Source organism: Micromys minutus, assembly GCF_963924665.1.
Source record: "Micromys minutus genome assembly, chromosome: 13".
Lineage (NCBI taxonomy): Eukaryota > Metazoa > Chordata > Mammalia > Rodentia > Muridae > Micromys > Micromys minutus.
Genome location: NC_137982.1, coordinates 58,298,197 through 58,325,795, shown reverse-complemented (window position 1 = coordinate 58,325,795; position 27,599 = coordinate 58,298,197). Strand labels below are relative to the sequence as shown.

Below are 27,599 nucleotides of genomic sequence, written 5' to 3'. Positions count from 1 at the left end.
AAGATCCAAAACTCAGATGACAACAGATGCTGGCGAGGTTGCAGAGAAAGAGGAACACTTCTCCACTGTTGGTGAGGTTGCAAACTAATACAACCACTCTGGAAATCAGTCTGGCAATACCTCAGAAAATTGGACATAATACTACCTGAAGACCCAGCTATTCCACTTCTGGGCATATACCCCAGAGACACCTTAGTAAACAACAAAGATATATGCACCACAATGATCATAGCAGCTCTATTTATAATAGCCAGAAGCTGGAAGTAACCCAGATGTCCTTCAGAAGATGAATGGATACAAAAATTGTGGTACATTTACACAATGGAATACTACTCAGCCACCAGTAACAATGACTTGACCAAATTCTAAAGAAAATGGCTGCATCTAGAAAATATCATTCTGAGTGAGATAACCCAGTCACAGAAGAACAGACATAATATGCAGTCACTGATAGTGAGATGCTAACCCCAGAGGCTCGCACTGCCCCAGAAACAACTCACAGACTGTAGGAAGTCCAAGAAATAAAGAAAACAAAACAAAACAAAACAAAAAAATCTTTACACAACAAGAAAACTTTGACTATTTTAATGTTACATTTTGTTTTGCATGTACTTTGTGCTCATTGTAACTATTGGGTTTTTGATGCATACTGTCAAACCTTGAAAAAGATCAAGTCCTGACTATTCTCATAGATTTTTGTAAAAATTATTTTAAAATCTGAAAAAAAAGTACTGACAAATATGTATTGTATAATTTTACGCAAAAAATGCTTGAAATCTGTGCATTTATCTTTGTTTTGTAAAATAAAGGTGTTAATAAAAAAAGAATTAAGTATTGACAAAAATATATTCATATAGTTTAATGCCAAAATTCTTTTAAAATCTGTACATGTTTTTCCATTTTTTAAATATAGTTGTAAAGTGAAAACATCTATCCACCAATAAATAAAATAAAATAAAATAAAAAGCCCAGTACCAGATGTGTAGTGCAGAATTCTATCAGACCTTCAAACAACACCTAATATCAATATTATTCAAACTATTCCACAAAATAAAAACAGGAGGAACTCTACCTAATTCATTCTAGGAAGACACAATCTTACAACTAAACTACACAATGGCCAACAAATAACTAGAACTTCAGACAATTTTTCATTATGAATATCTATGCAAAAAAACTCAATAAAATTCTTACAAACCAAATCCAAGAACACATCAAAATCATCCCCCATGATCAAGTCGGCTTCTTCCCAATGATGAAGGGATGCTTCAGTATATGAAAGTCCACCAACATAATTCACTATATAAACAAACTCAAAGAAAAATACACATAATCATATCATTAGATTCTGAGAAAGCATTTGACACAATTCAACTCTCCTTTATGATAAAAGACTTGGAAATATCAAGAATTAAAGGGACATACCTAAACATAGAAAAAGCAAAGTACAGGAAAGTTGTAGCCAACATCAAACTAAATACAGCAAAACGTGATACAACCCCACTACAATCAGTGACTTGTAAAGGCTGGCCACTCTTTCCCTATCTATGTAATATAGTTCTGGAAGTCCTATCCAGAGCAATTAGACAGTAGGAGGTTAAAGTGATGCAAATTGTAAAAGAAGTAGCCAAAAAATAATCTATTTGCAGATGATATATGTATAGTGAAGTGACCCCAACATTTTCATCAGAGAACACCTACAGGTGAAAAACAACTTCAATAAAGGGGCTGTATATAAAATTAGATCAAACAAGTCAGTAATTTTTCTCTATGCAAAGGATCAGCAAGCTGATAAAGAAATTAGGGGATCAACAACCTTCAAAATTGTCACAAATAATATAAGATATCTTTGAGTGACTCTAACCAAAAAAGCAAAAGATCTGTATGACAAAAACTTCAAGTTTCTGAATAAGGGCATCAAGAAAGATCTCAGAATGTGGAAAGATCTCCATTTCTCATGGATTGGCTGGATCAGTAGAGTAAATATGGACGTCATGCCAAAAGTAATCTTCATATTCAATGTTATCCTCTTCAAAATTCCAGCTACTTTATAGAGTTATAAAGAGCAATTTAGAAATCTATTTGGAATAACTACAACAACAACAATAAAAATACAGGATAGCAAAAAATGTTGCTAACAATAAAAGAACTTTTGGGGAAACAATATTGCTGACCTCAAATAGATGGAACTAGAAAATATCATTCTGCATAAGGTAACCTAGGCATGAAAGAACACACATAGTATGCACGCACTGGTAAGTGGATATTAGCCCCAAAGCTCAGAATATGCAAGATACAATTTACAGACCATATGAAGCTCAAGAAGAGAAAAGAACAAAATGTTGATGCTTCAGTCCTTCTTGGAAGAGGGAACAAAATACTCATCTGGGGAAATACAGGGACAAAGTGTGTAGCAGGGACTGAAGAAAGGAAATTATCCCTCCTGGTGATCTATCCCTTATGCAGTAACCAAACACAGTCACTATTGCTGAGGCCAAGAAGTACTAGCTGACAGGAGCCTGATATAGATGTCTTCTGAGAGGCCATGCCAGAGCCTGACTGATACTGATGAGGATGCTTGCAGCTAACAATAGGACTGAGTACAGAAACCCCAATGGAGGAGTTAGAGAAAGGACTGAAGAAGATGAAAGTGTTTGCAACCCCATAGGAAGAACAACAATATCAACAACCAGATCCCTCAGATCTTCCAGGAACTAAACCATCAACTGAAGAGGACACATGGAGAGACTTCTGGATGAAAGCTACATGTGTAACAGAAGGTGGCATTGTCTGGCATCAATAGGTAGAGAACTCTTGGTCCTGTAAAACCTTTGATGGGGAGGAGGTAGGTAGGTGGAAGAGGGGCATCTTCATAGAAGCAGGTGAATGAGGGATTGTATAGAAGGGACTGGGAAAAGGGGATCTCATTTGAAATGTAATTACATGAAATATCCAATTTAAAAAAAAGCATAATGTAGAAAAAAGTCATAAATCATTGTAATATCAAATAAATGATTTATATTCATTTGATTTATTGCAATTATTATATATTTTGATGTATTTATCTATAAATAAATATATTTAATTTCATTCTACTATTTTCTATATAATATTGTGTATAGCATTTATAAAACTGTTGTGTTTACTTACATCAGGGGTCTAAGAAATACCACCAAGTTTTACATAGTCCACAATTTGGACAGTCAAAGTGATTATTTTTGAGGCATTTCAAAGACAAACTTTTATTGCATCATTCCATTTTATGCCTAATGAATTCCTTCATGATCCTGTTTAATTGATCACTTATTGTCTCATGGGAATTAGTATACTAGTGCTTTGTTACCTAGAAGCTCATGTGAAAATAAAGTCCTGAAAGCAAACGATAAAATGTTCTGCTTTTTCCTAGGAACCCAGCCTTTTTAAGGGAGGTCCATTTTTTTTTTAGAATGCAGGTGTGTCAAAATGGAAAATGAGAAATTCCATAGTTAATTTATATTTTTTCTTTATGTGTTCCACATGTTTTCTGTTCAAAAATAATTTGTGGCTTACAACAGTGAAGAAGGAGGTGATTAAAAGAAAGGTAGTCATCTGGTAAGTATTTTCATAACACTCCTCAGATATCTACACTGGGTGGGAGTACAGTAATTCAGTTATCACAATTACCATCTAGAAACCTGGTTATTGTCTTTGATCATGACTAAAGCCAAAAACATTTTTCATCCTCTTGGTGAGTTCAACAAAATCCTAGCAATAAATCACAGTACTCTTAAAATGTGATATTTTTAAGAAATCAAGCCATACTGTTAGACCCTGAGGCAATGTCTAAATACAAACACTTCATAATAAAGTATTAACTCCTAACTAAATAAATTAAACAGAGTCAGGCATGATAGATCACACTTTTAATCTAGTACTTGGGAGGCTGATAGAGGTGGAACTCGGTGAGTCAGATGTGACTTCATCCTGGTCTGTTAGTGAGCTCCAGGCCCACCACATATACAAAATGAGACCTATCCTTAAAACAACAACACCAATAAATAAATAAACAAAAAAGAACAGATTTAGATCATAATTGTTATGAACTTAATCATCATCTTTTCAAAGAAAGCATTTCATAAGCCTGCAGGAGATATCATAACATTCAAATAAAATTAGTAAAAGAAGTGTGACATTTAGTGTGTGTAACTCAAAATAATTAGATAATGATTTATTTGTCCCCTTCAATCATTCTCAGATTATGGATGAACCTTAGAAATATTAGAAGTTTATCCTCCTAAACATTACTTAACTTCTGAGAAACAGATCTTGTACTCACTGCAGAATGATTTCCTAGTCGTTATTTTGTTTGAGTTTTATTTGTGTTATTATTGGTAGTTGAAGAACTCTGAGGACATCCTTTGTTTCTCACCTGGAAACCATATCTTTAAGTGAAAAACAATATTTCTTCTCCTTTGTTGATAAAGATTCTTCTGGAATGGAAATACTTTCAACTACTATAACAATTGATGAGACAAAATACAGGAAACTGACACATTTGTTCACAGTTTTAAAACTACAAACTGAGTAACCCTTCAAACAACGATGAAAGAAAACCAATGAAATTAAAGTAATGTGTCACCCATGTTTAGAGAGCATTAAACATGATGGTGAATATGAGGAATGAAAATTTTAAGAAGATAATATGAATTTCCATGTAACATCAAGTTTGAAAATGTATTAAATTAGTTTGTTATTATTAGTTCCTATTATTTGCAATATAGATTATAAATCAAGTTTCTATTAAATTTTAAAATTTTTCTTGTGCTTACTCCATTTTTATTCTACCACTTCTGCAGAAACCATCATTTCTACAAATAATGAGTCTGGAGAACAGCACTGTGGAAACAGAATTCTTACTCCTGGGATTCAGTGATCATCCAGAGCTCCAGACTCTCCTATTTGCTGTGTTTTTCTTCATATACTCTGTTACTCTGATGGGAAATATTGGTATGATGGTATTAATCACAGTCAGTTCTAATCTACACATTCCCATGTACTTTTTCCTGTGTATTCTGTCATTCATAGATGCATGCTACTCTTCTGTTATTGCTCCCAGATTACTTGTGGATCTGATTTCTGAAAAGAAGGCAATTTCTTACAATGGCTGTGCTACACAGTTGTATTTCTTTTGCTCTCTGGTTGATACAGAGTCTTTTCTTTTGGCTGCCATGGCTTATGACAGGTACATTGCAATCTGTAACCCCCTGCTTTATACTGTAATTATGTCCAAGAGAGTCTGTACTCAGCTAGCATTTGGAGCATTCTTGGGTGGAACTATGAGTTCCATAATCCATACTACTAATACATTCCAGCTGTCATTCTGCTCCAAAGAAATTAACCATTTCTTTTGTGATATCTCTCCACTCTTCTCTCTGTCCTGCTCTGATACTTACAAACATGACATTATATTGGTGGTATTTGCAAGTTTGGTGGAAGCTGTCTCTCTTCTTGCTGTTCTCCTTTCCTATATGTATATTATAGTGGCCATTCTTAAAACAGGTACTGCAGAGGGAAGAAAGAAAGGGTTCTCTACTTGTGCTTCTCACCTGACAGTAGTCACCATTTATCATGGTACCCTGATTTTCATTTATTTGCGTCCTAGTACAGGACATTCCATGGATATTGACAAAATGACCTCTGTGTTCTATACATTAATTATACCAATGCTTAACCCTTTGATATATAGTCTCAGAAACAAAGATGTCAAATTTGCCTTTAGAAAAATTATTAGCAAAAAATTGCTCTCTTAGCTAAGTATACATGGGCTTCTCAAATTTGAAAATTTCTTTAGTTTTTCCTTGTAAAATTTGGAAAAGTCAGTTGAATATTTTATTTTCCCAATGTATGTGCAATGAGGTTCCATTAAGAAAGAAACTGGATAACATTGAAACTGCATCTCCCCTGTTATTTCTGACTATCACATTATTTTTTTAGTTGCTATATTTAGTTACATCTATTTCACGTAAGATTGTCTTTTCACTTAATTTCATTGATTTTCATGCTAACTTTACTTCACAATTCTCAATACCATATAAATCTTTTCTTATTATTCATATGAGAATATATGGTTGTATGCTCTACCAAATCTTCCCAGATTTACTACCCTTCACAATATATCTATGTTGGTATCTTTCTTATTTTTCATTCTAAGTCAGTGACCATGCAGAGGTATGAGATTGTTGCATCATAATTATTTTAGTATAAAAAGTTTAATCATATATTTCTCCTTTCCCTTTGAGTTATGATTAATATAAACTCATTATATAGCCTATTTGCTTAGATAGAACAAATTTTAATTCTTCAAATATTATTTTTTCTAAACATATGTTTAATTAAAAAGACAGTTTGTGTCTTAAATTTTAACTGAATAATGGAAGTTAGACATTTTATTTACTACTTTTCTTGTTATGTAGGTTGTCTATTCTTTTTGTCTTGCTAGGTTTGTGTTGTGTTGTTTCTCCCCTCCACAGTTAGTCACTCTTCTTTACCAAATGATTCCATTGTACTGGTAACAGTATCTGCCTTAGTGTACAACCTGAGTGACTTTTAAATGAAATTAATATCAGTTTACTTTAGAAGATTTATTTATTTGATTGTTTATAGTATACAACTATACTGTAGCTGTCTCAGACACACCAGATCCCATTACAAATGGTTGTGAGTCACCATATGGTGGCTGAGAATTGAACTCAGGACCTCTTGAAAACAGTGAGTGCTCTTAAATCACTGAGCCATCTCTCCAGCCTCCCCTTTTAAATATTTATTTATTTATTTAATCAATTTACATTTGGTTACTTTTAGGTTTGGTTTAGTTTGTACAACTTTGATATTCAAATATGTAAATTTTCCCTTTGTAGTGTTTTGACTTATTCCCATGACTGGGCCTTTTGATACAGACGTACTTAGTAAGATATTACCCAACATTTTCTTTATTACATAATAATGTACAGATTTATGAATATTTGTATATGTTATACAATTCAATTATTCAAAATGTATATATTTTTAAAGATTATGTATTCTTTATATTATTTGTTCTCTAATTATGGTGATAAAATTATCAGAGGCATTTGGGATCATTAGGGTTCAGAATGGAACTAGTATCAAAAAGGGGTAAATGAAGGCTTATTTGATTGTTTTTAGTGACAAATACTAAGTGTTTTGCAAGAAAAAAAAAACACAAAACAAGCCAACTATGAGGTTAAAAAGAGAAGATAAATTAAATGGAAATATTATGATACTAAAAATGTTTGGCAAGATTTGATTTTATACCAGGTTTTGATCCATGAAACTGGCAATATTTTGTAAGGAATAATTTTCCCAAATAGATCCACAATATAATAGAGACTAAGCAAACACAGAGGTTGGCAACTTGATATTAAATGCAGTAAATATTTCAGCTAGAATATCCAAGAGTAAATATCCTTCGAACTGCTTGATAGATCATGATTCTTTTCAGGTTATTGTGGAATTCCAACCTGCTCCTTAGGCAAGGCTTTATATAAAATAGACTGCTTTAGACGTCATTACTCAAATGTGGTTTTGAATATAGGGTCTGAGATTTAGATAACATTGTAGTTAAAGCCTAAGGAGGGATATTCGATGGATTTCATGGATCAGCATATGAACTTTTATGCACAGGACTGAAGGTGGCAAAAGGCAACCTGGTCCAGTTAGATGATATAGAGATTTTCATTTGGAGCCTGAAGATGGCATCTCTAGGTTGATTATGACTAAATAAATGGATGGATTTAAGAGAATAGGGTTAGCGGCAGGTCTGTGCTTCATGACATTGTGATGTGAATATGACCATATTTTCTTTAAACACTAAGGACTTCATCCTGCATATCTGGTTTGATATAATAATAGACATTCTCTTGACTAATATTACACATGATAAAATATAATGTTTACATTAACTTTGTAAGAGTTGATAACCAATGCAGTCAACTATGGCCACAAATTATTATGTAAATAAAACACAAGTTTGAATTTATATCTGACTTAAGGAACATTTTCTTTTTGGTACGTGATATGTTTTTGAAATACAAATAAAACCAACAGTACAATTACTGTAATCTGAAAATATGTATAGACTATTTCTGTATTCGTGGAAGAATTTCTGGTTGTCTAAGTGTTAAAAAATTTGACTGAATCAACATGATTGTTACCAACTCTGTTTCTGATTATAGATTCTTACTAATTACTCATTCATAAAAAAAATTATAGTTACATGGGTCAGCATGTGGAACCTCATACTGGCAGAGTGATTCACAAACAAGTAAAACTTTTTTTAGAAGAGTTCATTGATTTTAGTTTTTGTGTATTACTCAGTGTTATGATACCAGTATAACATGACCAAGGTCATGGATTCAACCTTAACAGATAAATATTTCTAAACCTGTCTTGAGTAGTAGTACCAGTTTTAATGTCTAACTAGCAAGAGAAAATTCTTCAAAAAATGAGGCATGCGTTTGAATGATATAAAATACAAACAAACTCTATATATTTACAAAGTCAAGCATGAAAAAATGGTCTTCCTAAATTGCATTCACAGAATAGTCTTGGATATGTAGCCAAAATTTAATTACCACACTGTATAGATATAAAGTAGGTATCAGAAGTCATTTTTTAAAAATCTTTTGTTGATTTGTGTTTTAAAAAGTGTTCTGTTATTATATATATATTAACTCTACCTGGTTACTCTTAAAGTGTCATTTGCCTGTGTATGGATGACATGTACAAAAGGAATGATATTCAAGAAACATACGAGTTTAGATAGCATAATATGCTAAAAAGTTTTATGCTTCTTCCTAAACACAGCTAAGACTGTGTCTATTATGTTTGGTATTATGAAGCTTTGTTACTTTCTAAATAGTTAATATGCTTCTAATATAAACTTCTATGGTTGTACATATTTTACAATTGATTTCTATGTCAATTTTAATGGTATCTCCTATATTTTGGTAAGATGATTATTATATTAAAATGCTCAATGAATTCCTCTAAGAGATAATGAGGCAAAGTAATTTCCTATAATTACTGCTCAGCATGTGCAGTAGGGCATGGGCAAACTATTAATGGCTTCCATTTTAAAAACATTTCCTGTCTGAACTTGAACCCTGAGCAAACCTTGGGTGTTAATTCTGCACCCATCTATACAATACCCAGAGATAGCCCATCACCCAGGTGCCCTTACTTGCGCAAGCCCACAGATGAAAAGAACACAACAAAGTACAGTTCCAGTATTCAGAGTAACTGGGTTCCTTTGGATCCAGGGACAGAGGAACCCCGGAAAGCCAGTGGTCAAGGTCCCTTCCAGTCTGAATTTGAGCTTTCAGCAGACCTTGGATGCTGGGTCCTGCACCCATCCACTCAACAGCCAGAGGAAGCCTGTCCCTCAAGTGTTCTTACACATCCAGTATCACAGGAACAAAGGTGTACTAATAGGCACAGGATCACGAATGACAGAGGAAGCTGAGATCGCAGGATATCAGACATATCCAGGAACACTGGTGCTCTGACACACTCAAGAATATCAAGAGCTTGGTCACCCTGGGACTTCAGTATCTCAGAGGCAGCTTGACTCCCAGGAGCTCTGACATACTCGGGATCACAGGACCCCAGAATCAAAGGATCATAGAGACAACGGGGCTCTGCGGAGTTTTGAAACAATCAGAATCTCAAGAAGGACAGGTTCTAGTCATAGACAGCTAAGGCAGGTAGAGAGATAACAAGGTGATAAGAAACAAACACAAGAACACAAGCAACAGAAAGCAAGGCTACTTGGTATTATCAGAACCCAGTACTCCTACTATAAATCCTGGAAATCACATTACACCTGAAAAGCAAGACTCAGATTTAAAATCATATCTTGAGGAAGGACACATATAACTTCCTTAAAAAACACTGCTAAATAGGAAAAGGAATGGAACAAAACCATCTAGTATGTAAAAATGAAAAAAAAAAAAAAAAATCAATGAAGAAAGCACAAAGGGAGACAGCCGTTGAGATAGAAAACCTAGGAAAGAGATCAGGAATCATAGATGCAAGCATCATCAAGAGAATACAAGAGACAGAAAAGAATCTCAGGGGCAGAAGACACCATAGAAAACATGTATACAGTCAATGCAAAATGCAAAAATCTTTAAATCCAAAGCATACAGGAAATCCAGGACACAGTGACAAGTCCAAACCTTAGAATAATTGGCATAGAGGAGAGTGATATTTCACAACTTAAAAGACCAGAAAACTTCCTTAGCCCCCTCCCCCAAAACAAAATAGATCAGGAAAATACAAAACACCAAATACACAAAACGAAGAGAGAATATTAAAGCAAGTAAGTAAAAAGGGGTCAAATATCATATAAAGGCAGACCTATCATAATTATGCTAGACTTCTCAACAAGGACCATGAAAATTAGAAGATCCTGGACAGATGTCATACTGAGCCTAAAAGAACACAAATGTCAGCACAGCTACTATATCTCAGCAAAATCTTACAGCCACGCAAAAATATGAATTACCATAAATATCAAAACCAATAATTTCCCAATAAAACAAAACAATTTCCCCAAAAAGATATAAATTAAGAGACTGGATACCCACCGTTGTGTTACCAAAAGGAAACATACCACAGTGACAAAGACACAAATCTTAGAATAAAAAGGCTGGAAAACATTTTTTTCAAGGAAATGGTCCCAACAAACAAGCTTGGGTAGTCATTTTTATATTGACAAAAAAAAAAAAAAATCACTTTCAGCTGAAAGTTATCAAAATAATAAGGAAGGACACTACACACACACATCAAAGGAAAACTCTGCCAAGATGGACTCTTAATTTTGAATATCTATCCTTCAAATGCAAGGGCAAACACATTCAAAAAAGAATCTTTACTAATGCTCAAAGCATACATTGCACCACATACAATAATACTCAGAGATATCAATACCCCACACTCTTCAATGGACAGATCATGGAAACAGAACCTGAACAAAAACACAGTGAAATTAAAAGAAGTTATGAACTAAACGAATTTGAGAGATATCTACAAGACATTTCAAACGAAAACAGAAGAAAATACCTTCTCAGTTCCTCATGGTACTTTCTCCAAAATATACTCTATAATTGGTCACAAAACAAACCTCAGAAGATACAACAAGATTGAAATAATCCCATGCATGCTTTCAGATCACCACAGACTAAGGCTGTTATTTAATAACAACAAAATAAACAGAAAGATGACATATACATGGCACCTGGACAATGTTCTGCTCAAGGATAACTTAGTCAAGGAAGAAATAAAAAAAAATTAAATACTTTTAGAATGTAATGAAAATTAAGGCACAACATACCAAAACTTATGGGATACAGTGAAAATGGTACTAAGAGGAAAACTCATAGCTCTGAGGACCCACAAAAATAAACTGGAGAGAGCATACACTAGCAGTTTGACTGAACACCTGAAAGCTCTAGAACTAAAAGAATCAAATACACTCAAGAGGAGTAGAAGGCACAATATAATCAACCTCAGGGCCAAAATAAACCACGTAGAAACAAAAAGATTTATACAAAAAAATCAACAAAAACAGGAGCAAGTTCTTAGAAAAAAAAATCAACAAGATAGATAAACATTTAGCCAGACTAACCAGAGAGCACAGGCAGAGTATCCAATTAACAAAATCAGAAATAAAAAGGGGAAAAAACAACAAAAACAAGTAAATTCGAGAAGTCATCTGATCCTAATACAAAAGCCTATACTTAAAAAAGTAAATAAATAAAAATAAAAATTCTGGATAAAATGGACAATTTTCTAGACAGATACCAGGTACCAAAGTTAAGATTTGTTAACTGTCAGGAACCAGACATGGATGTCCTCTCAGAGGCTCCCTCAGAGTCATATAGATACAGATGAGGATGCTTTCAGCTAAACATCAGACTGAACATGGGGACCATAATGAAAGAGCTAGAGAAAGGACTGAAAGAGCAGAAGGGTTTATACCCTCATGGGAAGAACAAAATCCTCATCAGCCAAATCACTAAGGTGGAGAGGGTTATTGGGAGAGGGAGCATCTTGATGGAAGCAAGTTGAGGGGAAGGAGAGTGAGTAGAAGGGTATAACATTTGAAATGTAAATACAGAGAATATCCAATAAAATTGAAAATAAAAAAAGAATTAAGGCCAGAATGTGGATGTCTCATTCCTTCTTAGAAGAAAGAACCAAATAACCTTGGAAAAAAATACTAAGACAAATAGAGGAACATGGACTGAAGAAAAGATCATCCTTAGACTGCCTAATCTGGGAATTCTTTTCACATTCCACATTCAGACACCCAAGTCAGTCATTAGTGCTGATCCTAAGAAGTGCTTACTGGCAGAAGCCTGATATAAATACCTGCCTACTCAGAGGCTCTGTCAGAACAATACTGATATAGATAAAGATGCTTGCAGCTAAGCATTAGACTGAGCAAGGGGACCCCAAGGGAAGAACTGCAGAAAGAACTGAAGGAGTCAAAAAGTTTGAAAAATCCTTGGGAAGAATAACCATATCAACCAACCAAACACCCCAGAGCTCTCAGGGACTAAAACATTATCCAATGAGTAACCATGGAGAGTCCTGTGTCTCCAGCTGCATATGTAGCAGGAGAAGGCATTGTCTAGCATCAATAGGTGGTGAAGCCCTTGGTCCAGTGAAGGCTTTTTTCCCCAGTGTAAAAGAATGCCAGTTTGTTTAGGTAGCAGTGGGTGAGTGAGAGAGCTAGCATCTTAATCAAAGAAGGATGAGGGGTAATGAGAGATGGGAGACTCAGGTAAAAGGATAACATTTGAAATTTAAATACATATACTATCTAAAAAAAGGAAGATAAATATGAAATACTATTAACTTTTCAATTAATGATACATAATCTTTAAGTGTATAAACATGGCAAGATATGAAGGAAAATCCTATTTTTTCTTTCTTTTTTAAAAATGGATATTCTCTGTATTTATATTTCAGAATAATTCTCTTTTCCTCAGTGCTATCTCCCCTTCCCCACCCTTGCTTTCAAGATGGTGCTCCTTCTCTCAATCACCCTTTCAACCTCAGTGCCTTGGATTTTTCCCTACACTGGGAAACTGAGAATTCAGTAAACCCAAGGCCTCTCCTTTCATGAATGTCTGAGAAGGCTATCCTCAGCTGCATATGCACCTGGAGCCATTAATCTCTCCATGTAAACTCATTGGTTGGTGCTTTAGCCCCTGGGAGCTGGGTTGAGTTTAGTTAGTTAATAATTTTGTTCTTTCCATAGGATTGCAAAACCTTTCAGCTCCTTAAGTTCTTTTCTAGTTACTTTGTTGTGTCCCTCCTGTTCAATTCCTAGGTTAGTTGCAAGCATCCTCTTCTGAATCAGTTTGTCTTTGGCTGAGCCTCTGAATGATGTATGGGGAGAAAATATATCACACAACTCTAAACAGAACTTGGCAACAATAGATTCTGGGTACTGAAACAAAGATAGGCCTCTATCTGATGTGGGGTTAGTAAAGATCTTTTCCCAAACTGTTGGTTGTCGTTTTCTTTTCTTAGATACTGTCCTTAGCCTTACAGAAACTTTGCAATCTCATTCAGTCCCATTTGTTCATATTTGACCTTTGAGCACGAGCCATTGGTGTTCTGTTCAGAAAAATTTCTCCTGTCCCTATGTGTTCTAAGGTTTTCCCATACTTTCTATTCTAATAATTTCAGTGTACCTGGTTTAATGTGGAGATTTTTGATCCACTTGCACTTGAGATAAGGAAGGTTCTATTTTCATTCTTCTGCATGCTGAGTGCCAGTTGGACCAACACCATTTGTTAAAGAAGCTGTCTTTTTTCCACTGAATGTTTACAGCTCCTTTGTTGAAAATCAAGTGACCATATATGTGAGGGCTCATTTCTGGATCTTCTATTTGATTCCATTGATCCATGTGCCTATCTCTATACCAGTACCATGCAGTTTTTAGCACAATTGCCTTATAATATAGGTGAGGTCAGAGATAGTGATTCCTGCAGATGTTTACTTGTTGAGGATAGATTTTTCTATTCGAGGTCTTTTGTTATTCCAAATAAAATTGTACATTGCTCTTTCCAACTCTATGAAGAATTGGGTTGGAATTTTGCTAGGAATCACATTGAATCTGTACATCGCTTTAGGTAAGATGACCATTTTTACAATGTTGATCCTTCCAATCCATCAGCATAGGGAGATATTTCCATTTTCTGTGATCATCCTTGATTTTCATCTTCAGAGGTTTGAAGTTTTTGTCATACAGGTCTACCACTTGCTTAGTTAGAGCCACACCAAGGTATTTCATATTGTTTGTGACTATTGTGAAGGGTATATTTTCCCTAATTTCTTTCTCAGCATGATTGTCGTTTGAGTAGAAGAAGGGTACTGATTTACTTGAGTTAATTTTATATCCAGCCACCTTGCTTAACTTGCTTATCAGCTGTAGAAGTTCACTGGTGGAAATTGTGGGGTAACTTACATACACTATCATGTCATCTGCAAACCATGATGTTTTTAATTCTTCGTTTCCAATTTGTATCCCTTTGATTTCCTTTTGCTCTCTAAATGTTCCAGCCATGTCTTCCTGTACTATGTTGACTAGGTAGGGGGAGAGTGGAAAGCCTTGTTGAGTCTCTGATTTTAGTGGGATTGCCTCAAGTTTCCCACCATTAAGTTTGATGTTGGCTATTGGTTTGCAGTATATTGCTTTTATTATGTTTAGGTATGGGCCTTGGATTCCTGTTCTTTCCAAGACATTTAAGGGGGTGTTGAATTTAGTCAAATGCTTTCTCAGCATCTAGTGAGATGACCATGTGGTTTTTTTTATTGAGTTTGTTTATATGGTGGATAACGTTGATGGAATTCTGTATATTATACCATCCCTACATCCCAGGGATGAAGCCTACTTTATCATGGTGAATGATCCTTTGGATGTGTTCTTTGATTCAGTTTGCAAGATTTTGTTGAGTATTTTTGCATCAGTGTTGATATGATAGATTGTTCTGAAGTTCTCTTTCCTTGTAGGGTCTTTTTGTGGTTTAGGAACGAGGGTTATTTTAGCCTCAAAAATTGAGTTAGGTAGTATTTCATCTTACTGTATTTTGAGGAATATTTTGGAGCGTATTGTTCTTAGGTTATCACTAAATGTCTGATAGAATTCTGTTCTGAACCCATCTGGACCTGAGCTTTTTTTTATTGGGAGGCTTTTGATAACTGCTTCTGTTTCTTTAGGCATTATGGGATTATTTAGATGGTTTACCTGGTCCTGGATTAACTTTAGTATCTGGTATCTTGCTTCGACTTCATCAATTTCTTCCATATTTTCCAGGTTTGTTGAGTATAGGCTTTTGTAATAGGATCTGACGATTGCTTGAATTTCCTCAATTTCAGGTATGTCTCCTCTTGCCTTTCTGATTTTGTTAATTTCGATACTCTCTTTTTGCCCTCTAGTTAGTCTGGTTAATGGTTTATAAATTTTGTTAATTTTCTCAAAGAACCAGCTCTTGATTTTGCTGATTTTTTGAATGGTTGTTTTGTTTCTATTTGGTCAATTTCTGCTCCGAGTTTGATTTATTTAGTTAGTTAGTTAGTTAGTTAGTTAGTTAGTTAGTTAGTTAGTTATTGGCATTTACTCCTCTTGGGTGTATCTGTTTCCTTTTGTTCTAGAGCTTTCAACTGTTCTGTCAAGTTGTTAGTGTATGCTTTTTCCAGTTACTTTTTGGAAGCCCTCATATCTATCAGTTTTCCTATCAGTACTGCTTTCATTACATCCCATAGGTTTGGAAATGTTGTGTTTTTATTTTCATTAAATTTTAGAAAATCCTTAATTTCTTTCTTTATTTCTTCTTTTACCATGCTATCATTTCAAAGAGCATTGTTTAGTTTCCATGTGTATATTGGCTTTTTTGTTGTCTTTGTTATTATTAAAGACAAGCCTTAGACCATGGTGATCGGATATGATGCATGGGAAAATTTTAGTCTTCTTATATCTTCAGGCTTGTTTCGTGACCAATTATGTTATCAATTTTGGAGAAGGTGCCGTGAGATGCTGAAAAAACGGTGTATTCTTTTGTGTTTGGATAATATGTTCTGTAGATATCTATTAATTCCAATTAGTTCATAGCCTCTGCTAATTTCACTATTTCCTTTTTCAGTTTCTGTTTCCATGATCTTTCCATTGGTGAGAGTGGGGTGTTGAGGTGTCCCACTATTATTGTTTGGGGTACAATGTATTTTTTGAGTTTTAGTAGGGTTTCTTTTATGAATGTGGGTGCTTTTGTATTTGTAGCATATATGTTAAGTATTGAGAGTTCATGCTGACAAATGTTCCCTGTAATGAGTAAAAAGTGTCCTTCCTTATCTTTTTGATAACTTTTTGTTGAAAATCTACTTTATTTGATATTAGAATGGCCACTTCAACTTGTTTCTTGGTGCCGTTTGCTTGGAAGGTTTTTTTTCCAAACTTTTACTCTGAGATAGTGTCTGTCTTTTTCTTTGAGATGAGTTTCCTGTATACAGCAAAATGCTTGATTCTGTTTATGTATACAGTCTGATAGCCTATATCTCTTTTTTGGGAATTGAGTCCATTTATGTTAACCGATATCAAAGAAATTGGTTGCTGTTTCCTGCTATTTTTGCTTTGGAGGTAGGATTGTGCCTGTGTGTCTTTCTTCTGCTTTTCTTGCTTAGGAGTTTTCTTGTTTGGACTAGGATGTAGTTTCCCTCCTTGTATTGGGTTTTCAGCCTATAATTTGTTGTAGTGCTGGGTTTGTGTTCAGATATTGTGTAAATTTAGAATTTGTCTTGGAATATCTTGGTCTCTCCATCAATGGTGATTGAGAGTTTTGCTGGGTATAGCAGCATGGGCTGACACTTGTGCTCTCTTAGGGTCTGCATGGTGTCTGTCCAGGATCTTCTAGCTTTCATAGTCTCTTTTGAGAATTCGTGTGTCATTTTGATTGGCCTGCCTTTATATGTTACATTACCTTTTTCCCTTACTGTTTTTAGTATTCTTTCTTTGATTTGGACACTTGGTTTTTGACTATTATATGTCGGGAAAAATTTCTGTTCTGATCCACTTTATTTGGAGTTCAGTACGCTTATTTTATGCTCATGGTCATCTCATTCTAAAGATTGGGAAGTTTTCTTTTACAATTTTTTTGAAGATATTTATTGTGCCTCTTAGTTGATATACTTGCCCTCTTCTATTCCTATTATCCTTAGGTTTTATCTTCTCATTGTGTCCTGGATCTCCTGGACATATTGGTTTAGGACCTTTTTGGCTTTTGCATCTTCTCTGACTTTTTGTCTATGATTTCAATGTTGTCTTCTGCCCTCAAGATTCTCTCTTCCATCTCTTGTTGTCTGTTGGAGATGCTTGCATCTGTGACTCCTGATTTCTTTTTTAGGTTTTCTACCTCTAAGGTTGTCTGTTTCAGTGTTTTCATAATTGTTTCCTTTTCAATTTTAAATTTTTTCTTCAATTCCTTCATCTCTTTGGTTCTGTTTTATTCTAGTTCTTTGATTTCTTTTAGTTTTTTTTCTTGTTTCCTCTTTAAAATCCACTATTTCTTTATTTATTTCCTCCTGTTCTTGTTTAAGGATCTCTATCATCATCTTGAGGTATGATTTTGGGTCTGAGTCTTCTTTTTCTGGATTGTTTGGCATTCTGCTGTTTGCTGTGATGGGTGAACTGGGTTCTGGTGTTGCCAGGTTTTCATGGTTTCCCTGGGGTAAGTTCTTTCACTTTCCTCTTGCCATCTTTTTGTCTGTGATTATACATGTATTTGTTGTCAGTGATTGGTTATCTTCTCTCCTGTGTACCTGGATTCTTTCCCTGGATCTCTTCTGTTCCTGGTGGCAGATGGCCTGAGCACCTGTTTCAGGCATGGGACATCCTGTTGAAAAAGAAATCCCTAAGACAGTGTTCCTACTCCCTTGCACCAATCGGGGTGGTGGGGTGCTTTCCGTGTGCTCGACTCAGACCTCTCTGTGTCCTGTCTACTCACAGCCCAGTCTTACCAGGCCTGTGTCCCTGAATCTCCTCTGGTCCTGGTCGCAGATGGCCTGACCCTGTGTTCTGCATGCAGGTGCCCACTGGATAGAAACAGAGACCCTAAGGCAGGGTCCCTGCTCCCCAGAACCAATCCGGGGAGGCACACTTTCCGAGTGCTTGGCACAGACCTCTCTGCTCCCTGACTACTAGCAGTGCAGTCTCACCAGGCCTGTGTCCCTAGATCTCAGCTGTTCCTGGTGGCGGATGGCCTGAGTGCCTGTTCTTCAGGCACAGGCCTACTGAGTGGAAACAGAGACCTTAAGGCAGGGTCCTGCTCCCCTGAACCAGTGTGGGGGGGTGTATTTTCTGAGTGCTAGGCACAGAACTCTTGGCTCTCTAGCTACTCCCGGTGCAGTCTCACCAGGCCTGTTGAGATCTCCTCTGTTCCTCAAGGTCTTTCTTTCTTGTTATTTATCTTGTGAATTGAACTTTTCACTTTTATTTTTTTAACTGAGAAAATGTTTGTAGATAATATTCTCTCATTGTTTTCAATCAAACAATCCCTCCCAAATATTTTCTACCTCTTCACCCACTCAAAGCCTTTCATTTTCAATCCCTCTTTAGAAAGTACCAAATCAAAAAATGAAAGAATCATCTCTTCATCTCAGGATCTATTTATTACGCGCATTGTCTCTATTATTTGTCAATACTGATGTCCCACAATCAGAAGGAAATGTCTTTTTTTGTGTTGCTTTATACCAAACATGTTTTAGTACAGAAATTTAATATATGAACTTGAATTCCCATTTTACCTTATAGTCATTCAGACCATCTCAATTTTTTCCAAATTGTAAAAGAAATCTGAAAGTGAAACATTCATAGCAAGGGTAAAAAATAAGCAACTGGTTGTTATATGTCCATAAACAAATTGAACAGAAAAAAAAAAGATCTTGGTAATGATGGGTCAAATATAATATAGAATAGGCAGAGATAGCTTCTAGTAGCACATTTGAATAAATCTCTTATTTGCTTTTTAGCAGATTTCAGTTGTCCACAAAAGAAGAGGAGGAATAATTTTAGGAGCCAATAGTGTGAAGGACACCAGAAGAACACAGCCTACATGATCAACTAAACAAAGCTCATAGGGCCTCACAAAATTTAAAGCTGCAAACAAGGGAGCCTGCATGGGTTAAAACTAGGTCCTCTGCATATATGTTATAGTTAGCATAGTACTTTTGGTCTTTATAGGGCACATAACAGTGATAGTGGAGGTGTCTCTATTCTTGGGTTCCTTACTTCATCCAGCTATGATATGAGAGTTTGTGCCTAACTTTATTGTTATGCCATCTTCACTTTTATCTGAATGGAAATGGAGGAAGAGTAGATATAGGGAAGAAGGGAGGTGTTACTTGGAGAAGTGGAGAATAACAAAACTATGGGAGACATATAAAAAATAAAAGTGGTTTTAATTGCAAAACCTAAATAAATTTTTGTGATAAACTATGCTTTATTTGTGACTTAACAAATTCATCTAGTGAATTTTTATGTTGTTGATTTTATTTACTTTTTTGCTTTGCTTTTTGTTTGTTGAATTTTTGAGACAGGGTTTCACTGTGTGTCCCTGGATGTCCTGGAACTTGCTCTGTAAATCATTTGAACTCATGGAGATCCACCTGCCTATACCTCTGGAGTAGTGAAATTAAAGGTCTGTATCAACAGCATCTGACCTCTGAATTATTAATTACTGATTGTCTCAATAAATAACATATCTAGCTGTATATTTCATATATAATTTTTATCATTTAACTTCATTTTGGAGATTCACAAACTTTTGCTGGAACTTAGCTGGAAAGTGGGAAGATGAAGTTTATTTTTAATTCACATTTTGTCCTGATCTCTGCACCCCTCCAGATTTCCACTTTTGCAGTTCTCCCACCAACCCTACTACTCTTCTTCTAGGAATAAGTGGACCCCTCCTTGTGTTTCCCCCACCTGAGCTCTGAAATTTCTGCAGGGCTAGATACTTCTACCACTGAACACAGGCAAGACATCCAAATTAGGAGAATATGTTACACAGACAAACAGCATTTTTAAATTGGTAATTTTATTTATTTACATTTCAAATGTTAGCCTTCTTCCCAGTGTTCCTTATTCATCACTCCTATCTGATCCTCTTACTTCTGCCTCTTTGGTGGTGTTTCTCTAACTGCCCACCCCACTACTCCTGACTCAGAGCCCTATCATTCCTGTACCCTAGTCATCAAGCCTCCACAGGACCAAAGGGCTCCCCTTCCAGTGATGCCTGCTACATATCCAGCTGGAGGCATGGGTGCCCCCATGTGTATTCTTTAATTGGTGGTTTAGTTTCAGTTTTCATTGGTGATTTAACTTTTAGGGGTCTTTTTGGTTGGTATTGTTGTTATTCCTATAATGTTGCAAACCCCTTAAGTTCCTACAGACAAACAGCAACTTTAGGGATAGCCCCCCATTCCGGTTGTTTAGGATCCACATGAAGACCAAGTTTTACATCTTCTACATATGTTAAGAGAATCTAGGTATGCTCTTTTGTTGGCAATTCAGTCTCAGAGAGAACCCAAGAGTCCAGGTTACTTGACCCTTTTGATCTTCTTGTGGACGTCCTGTCTTCATTGGGGACCTTTAATCCTTCCCCAGAACACCTTTAATACCTGCACTTGGAAGCAGAGGAAACCACATATCTAAACGTTCAAAGCCACTTTGGTCTAAAAGGCAAGTTCGAGGATAGCCAAGGCTACATAGACAAAACCTGTGTTAAATGAAACAAAACAGACACTGGCAATATTCCCAGATTATTCTGCTCAGAAATTAAATATGCATATTCCTAAAGTTCTTTTATTTTAATGATGATAAACAATAAATTAATGATATTTTTGTGATTTTTTCCCAAATAAAACAAAATCTCTTACAACAGTCTTAGCTATGTAATAAGGGTAACATGCTCCTAAATGTTTAGAAATGATATGAGATATATATTATTCAAGAAGCTAAAACTAAATTAATGTTAAATATTTATAATGTGATTGTAATAGCAGCTCTAAGAAAAGAGACATGAAGATAAAATATACTTTAATGATGTAAATTATGCCACTGAAAAAATAGGAAAGTTAAAGAAATGAATATTTATTATCTTTTGGTCCATCAACAAAGTAGATTCACGTATGATTTATTTCTTAGTAATAAACTCGGGGAGAAAATGCACAATCCAAAATACAATTTAGTTATATAATATTGTATCACTGGAGAATTAATCTAGATGCTATTACAATAAAATAAAACAATAAATTGATATAATTATTGTATCAACATTTAAACACTGTATATTGTTATTTAAAATTGGTGAGAAATGGAGAGGGTAGTTTGACATTATTGCCTTTATTGATATGAGATGACATTTTCATAATATAAAACACAAACACATAAAGGATTGCTTTATTAAATAAGATAAAGGATAAAGCAAAAGTAATAGTTACACAACATAGCACTGAAACAACTTGTGAGTTATGACCACAAGAGTTTGGATTCCGTACAGATATCTATCATCTGCATGTAAAGAATTCTTATAAGACCAACTGCATATTAAAAAAAACAATGTAAGTGGCAAATTGTTCTTTTAAACTTCTGAATCATAACATCCACAGTGTCTAAAAGAGAAGTTTCAATATTTACCTACACTGAAATTTATTACATTTAAATTGTGAAATGACATTATATTTATATAAAATGGAGAACATGTAAATCCAAGTGAACTAAGAAAAGTACTATAATCTTCTGCCCCTTTTCATTCTCACTATCCCGCCTCTCTTTGATTCTCATTATTTCTGTCTCAGTGTGTGCCTCTCCTATGTCTTCATAATCTTGTCAAGTGGGAATGAAGTTTTGATCTGATAAGTCTCCTGACTGTGTCTTTCACATCTTTATTTCTAAGGCTATAGATAAGGGGATTCAGCATGGGGATCAAGACTGTATAAAGAGCTGTTGCCACTTTGACAAAGAGCCGTGAGTTGTTTTGGTTGGGAACACAATACAGGATAAGTAAGATCCCATGGAAGATTGTTATGGCAGTCAGGTGGGAGGTACATGTGGAGAAGGCTTTTCGTAGGCCTCCTTTTGAAGGCATCTTTATAATAGTGACAACTATGAACACATATGAGGCGAGAGTGATCAGGACGCTAGAAGATTCACTAACTATGGAAATGACTAAGCATATCATCTGGCTAAAGGAGGTGTCAGAGCAAGATACGGAGATGACAGCAGAGTACTCGCAGCCAAAGTGATTGATGATGCCATATTCGCAATAGGATAGTTGCAAAAGAGTAAATACGATTGTCATAGAACACAGTCCACCAATCATGTATGTCCCGGCTACTAGCAGAGCACAGAACTGAATAGGCATCACAACTGTATAGAGTAGGGGATTACAAACAGCCACAAACCTGTCATAGGCCATCACTGCTAACATGAACATTTCTGTAATCACGAATGCACAAATAAAGAAAAATTGTATCATGCATCCACTGAAGGGAATGGTCTTATCTTTCATGATCAAGATCTGCAAAAGTTTGGGTGTAAATACACTAGAATAACATATATCCAAAAATGAAAGATGGCTAAGGAAATAATACATGGGTGTGTGAAGTTTGGGATTGATCTTTATAACCATAAGTATGCCCAGGTTCCCCATCAATGTCACCGAGTAGGTGGTCAAGAAGAGGAGAAAGAGGGGTATTTGGAGCTGTGGATATTCTGAGAAACCGACCAAGATGAATGTGGTTGCAAAACTCTGGTTTTTCACTTCATACACCATAACTTTTCAGATTATAAAAGAGGAAGTAGAACAAAAATGAACCTAAATGTAACCTGAGAGAGCAGAGCAGTAGAAGCTCATGTGAGGCTCACCACAAATCATGAAGTCAGATGTGAACATTTTCCATTTGTGAATGTTCTGCCATGTTTTAGGTTCTTAGGTAGCCAGTCAATGATTATTACTTTAGGACAATGTACTTTGTTCATCACTATTGAACTTTTCTCATCTGTAATTAAAATGTAGTACTCATCAGTATCATTCTTTGTGAATGTTTATATGCATATGTAAGTAACATATCCATTTATTTGATGCCAAAGTATATAATAATAAATTATCATTGTAGTCATCAGAAACATATTGCAAAGCTCTGTAAACATTGATAAGATTACACTGGTCATGAGTTCAAGTTAGAGAAAGTCTGTAAAAACTAAATTCCCAACCTATGGTGGTTACAAATGACAAATGTCTGACACTACTTTGAAGAATGCTAGAAGAGTATTCAGGTATTTACATTTCGTACCCTTAGAAAATTATTCATTTATTTTGTTCTTATATTTAAATAGGATATTGCTAGCTATTTGTTGGTAATTAGAAACAAAAAGAAATAGTTTAGCACTAAAAATGTAAGTATCTATCTTTAATCAAAATATGTACTATTTATTTGAAATGATTTTAAATGCTTTAGTCATGTGCCCAACTGAAGAGCATGGCATGACGGAAAGTGTTTCACATGCAAGATTATATAATGTGACTATTTCATATATCCCTCATAGATATTAGACAATAATAACAATTGCTTGCATTGGAGATGTAGAAAACTGACCTATCTTTTCTCTTAACACTAACAATAAATAATTTACCTTAGTCCCAGTCACTACTATTTTTTAGGATAGACTATCATCGATACAATCATACTGCCAATGACACTGGAGGTTATTGGACCTCTGTGAACTTCTTTCAGTTAGTCATATAGTTGATAAGAAAATCTTATCTATTAACTTAGATTACTTCTACTGTCTTGAAACTACGCAATGTGAAAAGCCACTGATAATAATCTGCACCACTGTAGATAAGTTTGATAAAAACATTATATACATAAATTTTCTTCAATAGTCATTGCAGAAATACTACCAAGAATAATTATAAAATATGGTAATTAAAGGACCTAAATAAATTTTCTGATCTCAAAACAAGACAAAGCAGTCTTAAAATAAAAGGATTCCTAACGATTTACATTTCCTGTATTTTCCAGTATTTTCTCCACAGTTATATTTCTTATACATAATTACCCTTTTAATGTTGTGATTATAATTAATTTTATGTTTAAAGGTATATCATAGAATATTACATTTATTCTTATTATTGTTTATAATATTTGTTTTTAATACTCTTATGTTTTGTTTTGAATGTCATTAAATAATATTAATTCTAGTATATTTACAAATATTTCAAAGCACAAGGCCTAATCTTTCTTTTAACTAAAAAACAGTGTTTGAGTTGTTTTTGTATTTCTGTTCTTCTCTCCTTTTTTGCCATTTACTTGTTTTCTTACACTAAATAGTTTGTTTCTCAGAATGTAAAAACAACATTCTTCATTGGCTCTGTATCTTGAATTAGCATAGAAGCATTATGAGGCTGAAGGCTCAATACCTATAGCCCTGCATTCAGAACTCTGATGCAGACAATTTATGAATTTGAGGCAAATTTGTGCAAAAAAATATCTTAATACAAGAAGAAAAATAAAATTTTATTATTTGTATATCTAAATAAAATTCTATTGTTTATACATTGCATTTTCATTATCTGTTGAAGATCAAATAGGTGTATCCCATTTCTAATAAAATATTAAAATAGCTGAACTATGTTTAGAGCATCATAAATTGTGCTATATGTTGAAAAGAAATAGTACACATTATAAAATATTTAAAAATACAGGAACATTTAAAACAGCTGTAGTTGTCCATGCTCTAAGTGAATATGTGAGTCATGTCAGTTTCTAGTGCTGAGAATAACACAAAATATAATAAAACAAAAAATATTTAATCAATACTTCTAAAAAATCATTGTTGGAATTATATTATGATGGAAAGGTTCTATATAGTAACTGAGGTGCTCTTTGACATTGATTAGAGAAGGAAACAAAGAGCCTTGGCAGAGTACTGTAGGGAATAAATTGTGCTGATTTTATACCAATTAAAAAAGAAACATTTCAATGCATGCTCTTAAACCTCTAAAATAAATAAATATTCAAATAGTGTTATAGCAAAATGCCTTTAAATCTGTATATGGGTCTCTCTTTTTTAAAAAATAAAGTTGTAAGAGAGGAAAAAAAGAGTCAAACAATAAAAAAAAAGAAACAAACATAAAATGCCTTTACAACAACATCTTATCTCCTTTTAGATCCAAAACTAACTTTTAATCCTAGTTTTGCCTAAATGTTAATACAGAGAATATCCAATGAAGTAATAATAATAAAAGACACTGATATCCCCAAGCTTGATATAATTTTATAAAATTCACAAATTAATACTACTTTACACACACTACAATGAATCATGCAAGGAGCAAAAAAATCAATTTTTTTTTATTTTTATGAGTGTGCTCATTACTTTAAAAACATAACAGAACAACAAAAAAAGTCTCATTATATAGATATAGATATGCTTGAATTCATTTGATCAATTTATCTATAAATGTAAATACTATCCCTGCCTGTTCTTCACAAGAGCTCATGTAAAAGGTATTAACAAATAACCTAAAAGAGGTCATGACTTTGAAAAATCACATGGAGTTTTAGACAGTGTTTGGAGAAAGCAAAAAAAAAAAAAATAATAATAATAATAAAGTGAAATAAATGTAATGAATAACATTCAAAGGGCCTACATTAACTTTTAGAGGTATTTTATTTCTATAATAGCTTTGTTTAATGGTTTATATTCTGGTTTCTTGACAAGCTTTGTACATAGCTCTTCTAAGAAAATTGTTTTGTTTGTATCAATTTGAGAATTTTTACTACTGCTTCCTTTTTCCTTTTGTGTGCTTTCTACTCTGAATCTGAATTCACTAAAGTAATAAAGATGAACTTTTAGGTAACTACTGGTTTAAATCTTTTGCAGAGTAACATAACAGTAACAAAATGATTTTAAATTTAGTACTTTGGAAAGAACAAGAAACTTCAAATTTAACACCAAATATGTATCACTGAATAAAACAGGAATATATTACTATTTTCAACTCATATTGTTTTGCCCCTCCCTCCAGTATGTGTGGAACCAACATACATTCATAGACTAAAAACATAGACAACTTTAAAGTAACTCACCAAAATATTCTTTCTTGCTGTCCAATTTATGATAATATTTTAGTATAATTAATGAACATTATATACAGTTAACCCCAAAATTAATGTGGTTTTATAATCTTCCCCACTACAGTAGCAATTAATAAGTAAAATATAATTCAATAGAGTACACAAATATTAATATCTTAGCAACTGGAAATGAATCATGCAGAAGACTGAAACCTGAAAATTTATTTCATGTAATTGTTCATTGTTTTATCTGTAATTACTTTACACTTGGGCCATAAACCCTGAGGTATCCAAATTACTTGTTATCATAAAACATGCAGAAATAATTAAAGGAAATTTCCACTCTGAAAACATAATTACCTCTCAATAGTCATTATTAGGCACTCTCATGACCTGATAAATGCTAACAGCATATAGATAATATATTTTATTAAAGTCAACAAAACACTAGTAAATATGTAATATTTACTCTAATATATCAACATAGTTGCATTAATATGATTTGACATTTCATAAAATCTAGTACAAAAGAAGTAGATAAGATATGATTACAAACACCAACATTTTCACCCAAAGATATTGCCTAGGAATTTTATACTAAATATGTATTCAACTAGACCTTCATTGTTTTAGAAAACATTGTTGCAATCATTATATATATATATATATATATATATATATATATATATATATATCCATTTATGCTTATCAGACCAAGATGAGGTACAATATTTATGTTTTAAGTATTCATGTTGTTTATCTTACATAGTGGCCTGCTGATTAAAAGTTGCAAGACAGGCTCCATTCAGGAAAACAGAATAACACCAAAGGCTTCATTTCTCTCTCCATTCCTTCAAATCTAATAGTACAGTCTCAGCAAAAACTCTGTGGAAGAGAACCTGTAGTAGCTTCCTCTTACCTTATCTCTGGCAGATTCTACAGACTTTTCCTCTCCTAATTTTCCTCCCCCTAGTTGAAATTTTGTCCTACATCAAAACTCCATCTGTCAATCCCTGCTAACATATAAGCTACTTGAGTTAGGGAATGAAGAATAGCCTTACACTCACTAGCATAGAGAAGACTTGATGAGCAGAAGACCATTAGCACAGGAAATAACATCCACAGTTAATGAAGAGAGCATCATAAAACTGAGACCCTTGTGCATATAGAGGACATTGTTTTTCAAAGTAGCAGCCCACAGAAGTGAAAATAGTTTTTCGAAATATAGATTCAATAAAGGGCCAATACCAAAAATATGTGAATAGCGCAAGAACAAAGTATAAAAAAGAAATAGCCCAATTAAAAATTTGGCACATATCAAAATAGAGAATTCTGTTTACATGATCTTACATCTGTTAGATGTCTAAGGACAACAATTCATGCTGGCA

General features: G+C 34.2%; 2 protein-coding genes across 2 annotated transcripts; one reads left to right on the top strand and one right to left on the bottom strand.

Annotated features, from left to right (window-relative positions):
• Positions 1-4,856: 4,856 nt before the first annotated feature.
• LOC308429036 (olfactory receptor 5I1-like) lies at positions 4,857-5,789 on the top strand (the record flags this gene model as incomplete). Its single annotated transcript, XM_080927682.1, has 1 exon — positions 4,857-5,789. One exon carries the CDS (start codon positions 4,857-4,859, stop codon positions 5,787-5,789), a length of 933 nt encoding a protein of 310 aa, XP_080783808.1.
• A 16,155-nt stretch (positions 5,790-21,944) lies between these two features.
• Positions 21,945-22,901, bottom strand: LOC308429244 (olfactory receptor 1165-like; the record flags this gene model as incomplete). The annotated part of the gene is made up of 1 exon (XM_080927973.1): positions 21,945-22,901. One exon carries the CDS (start codon positions 22,899-22,901, stop codon positions 21,945-21,947), a length of 957 nt encoding a protein of 318 aa, XP_080784099.1.
• Positions 22,902-27,599: the final 4,698 nt, after the last annotated feature.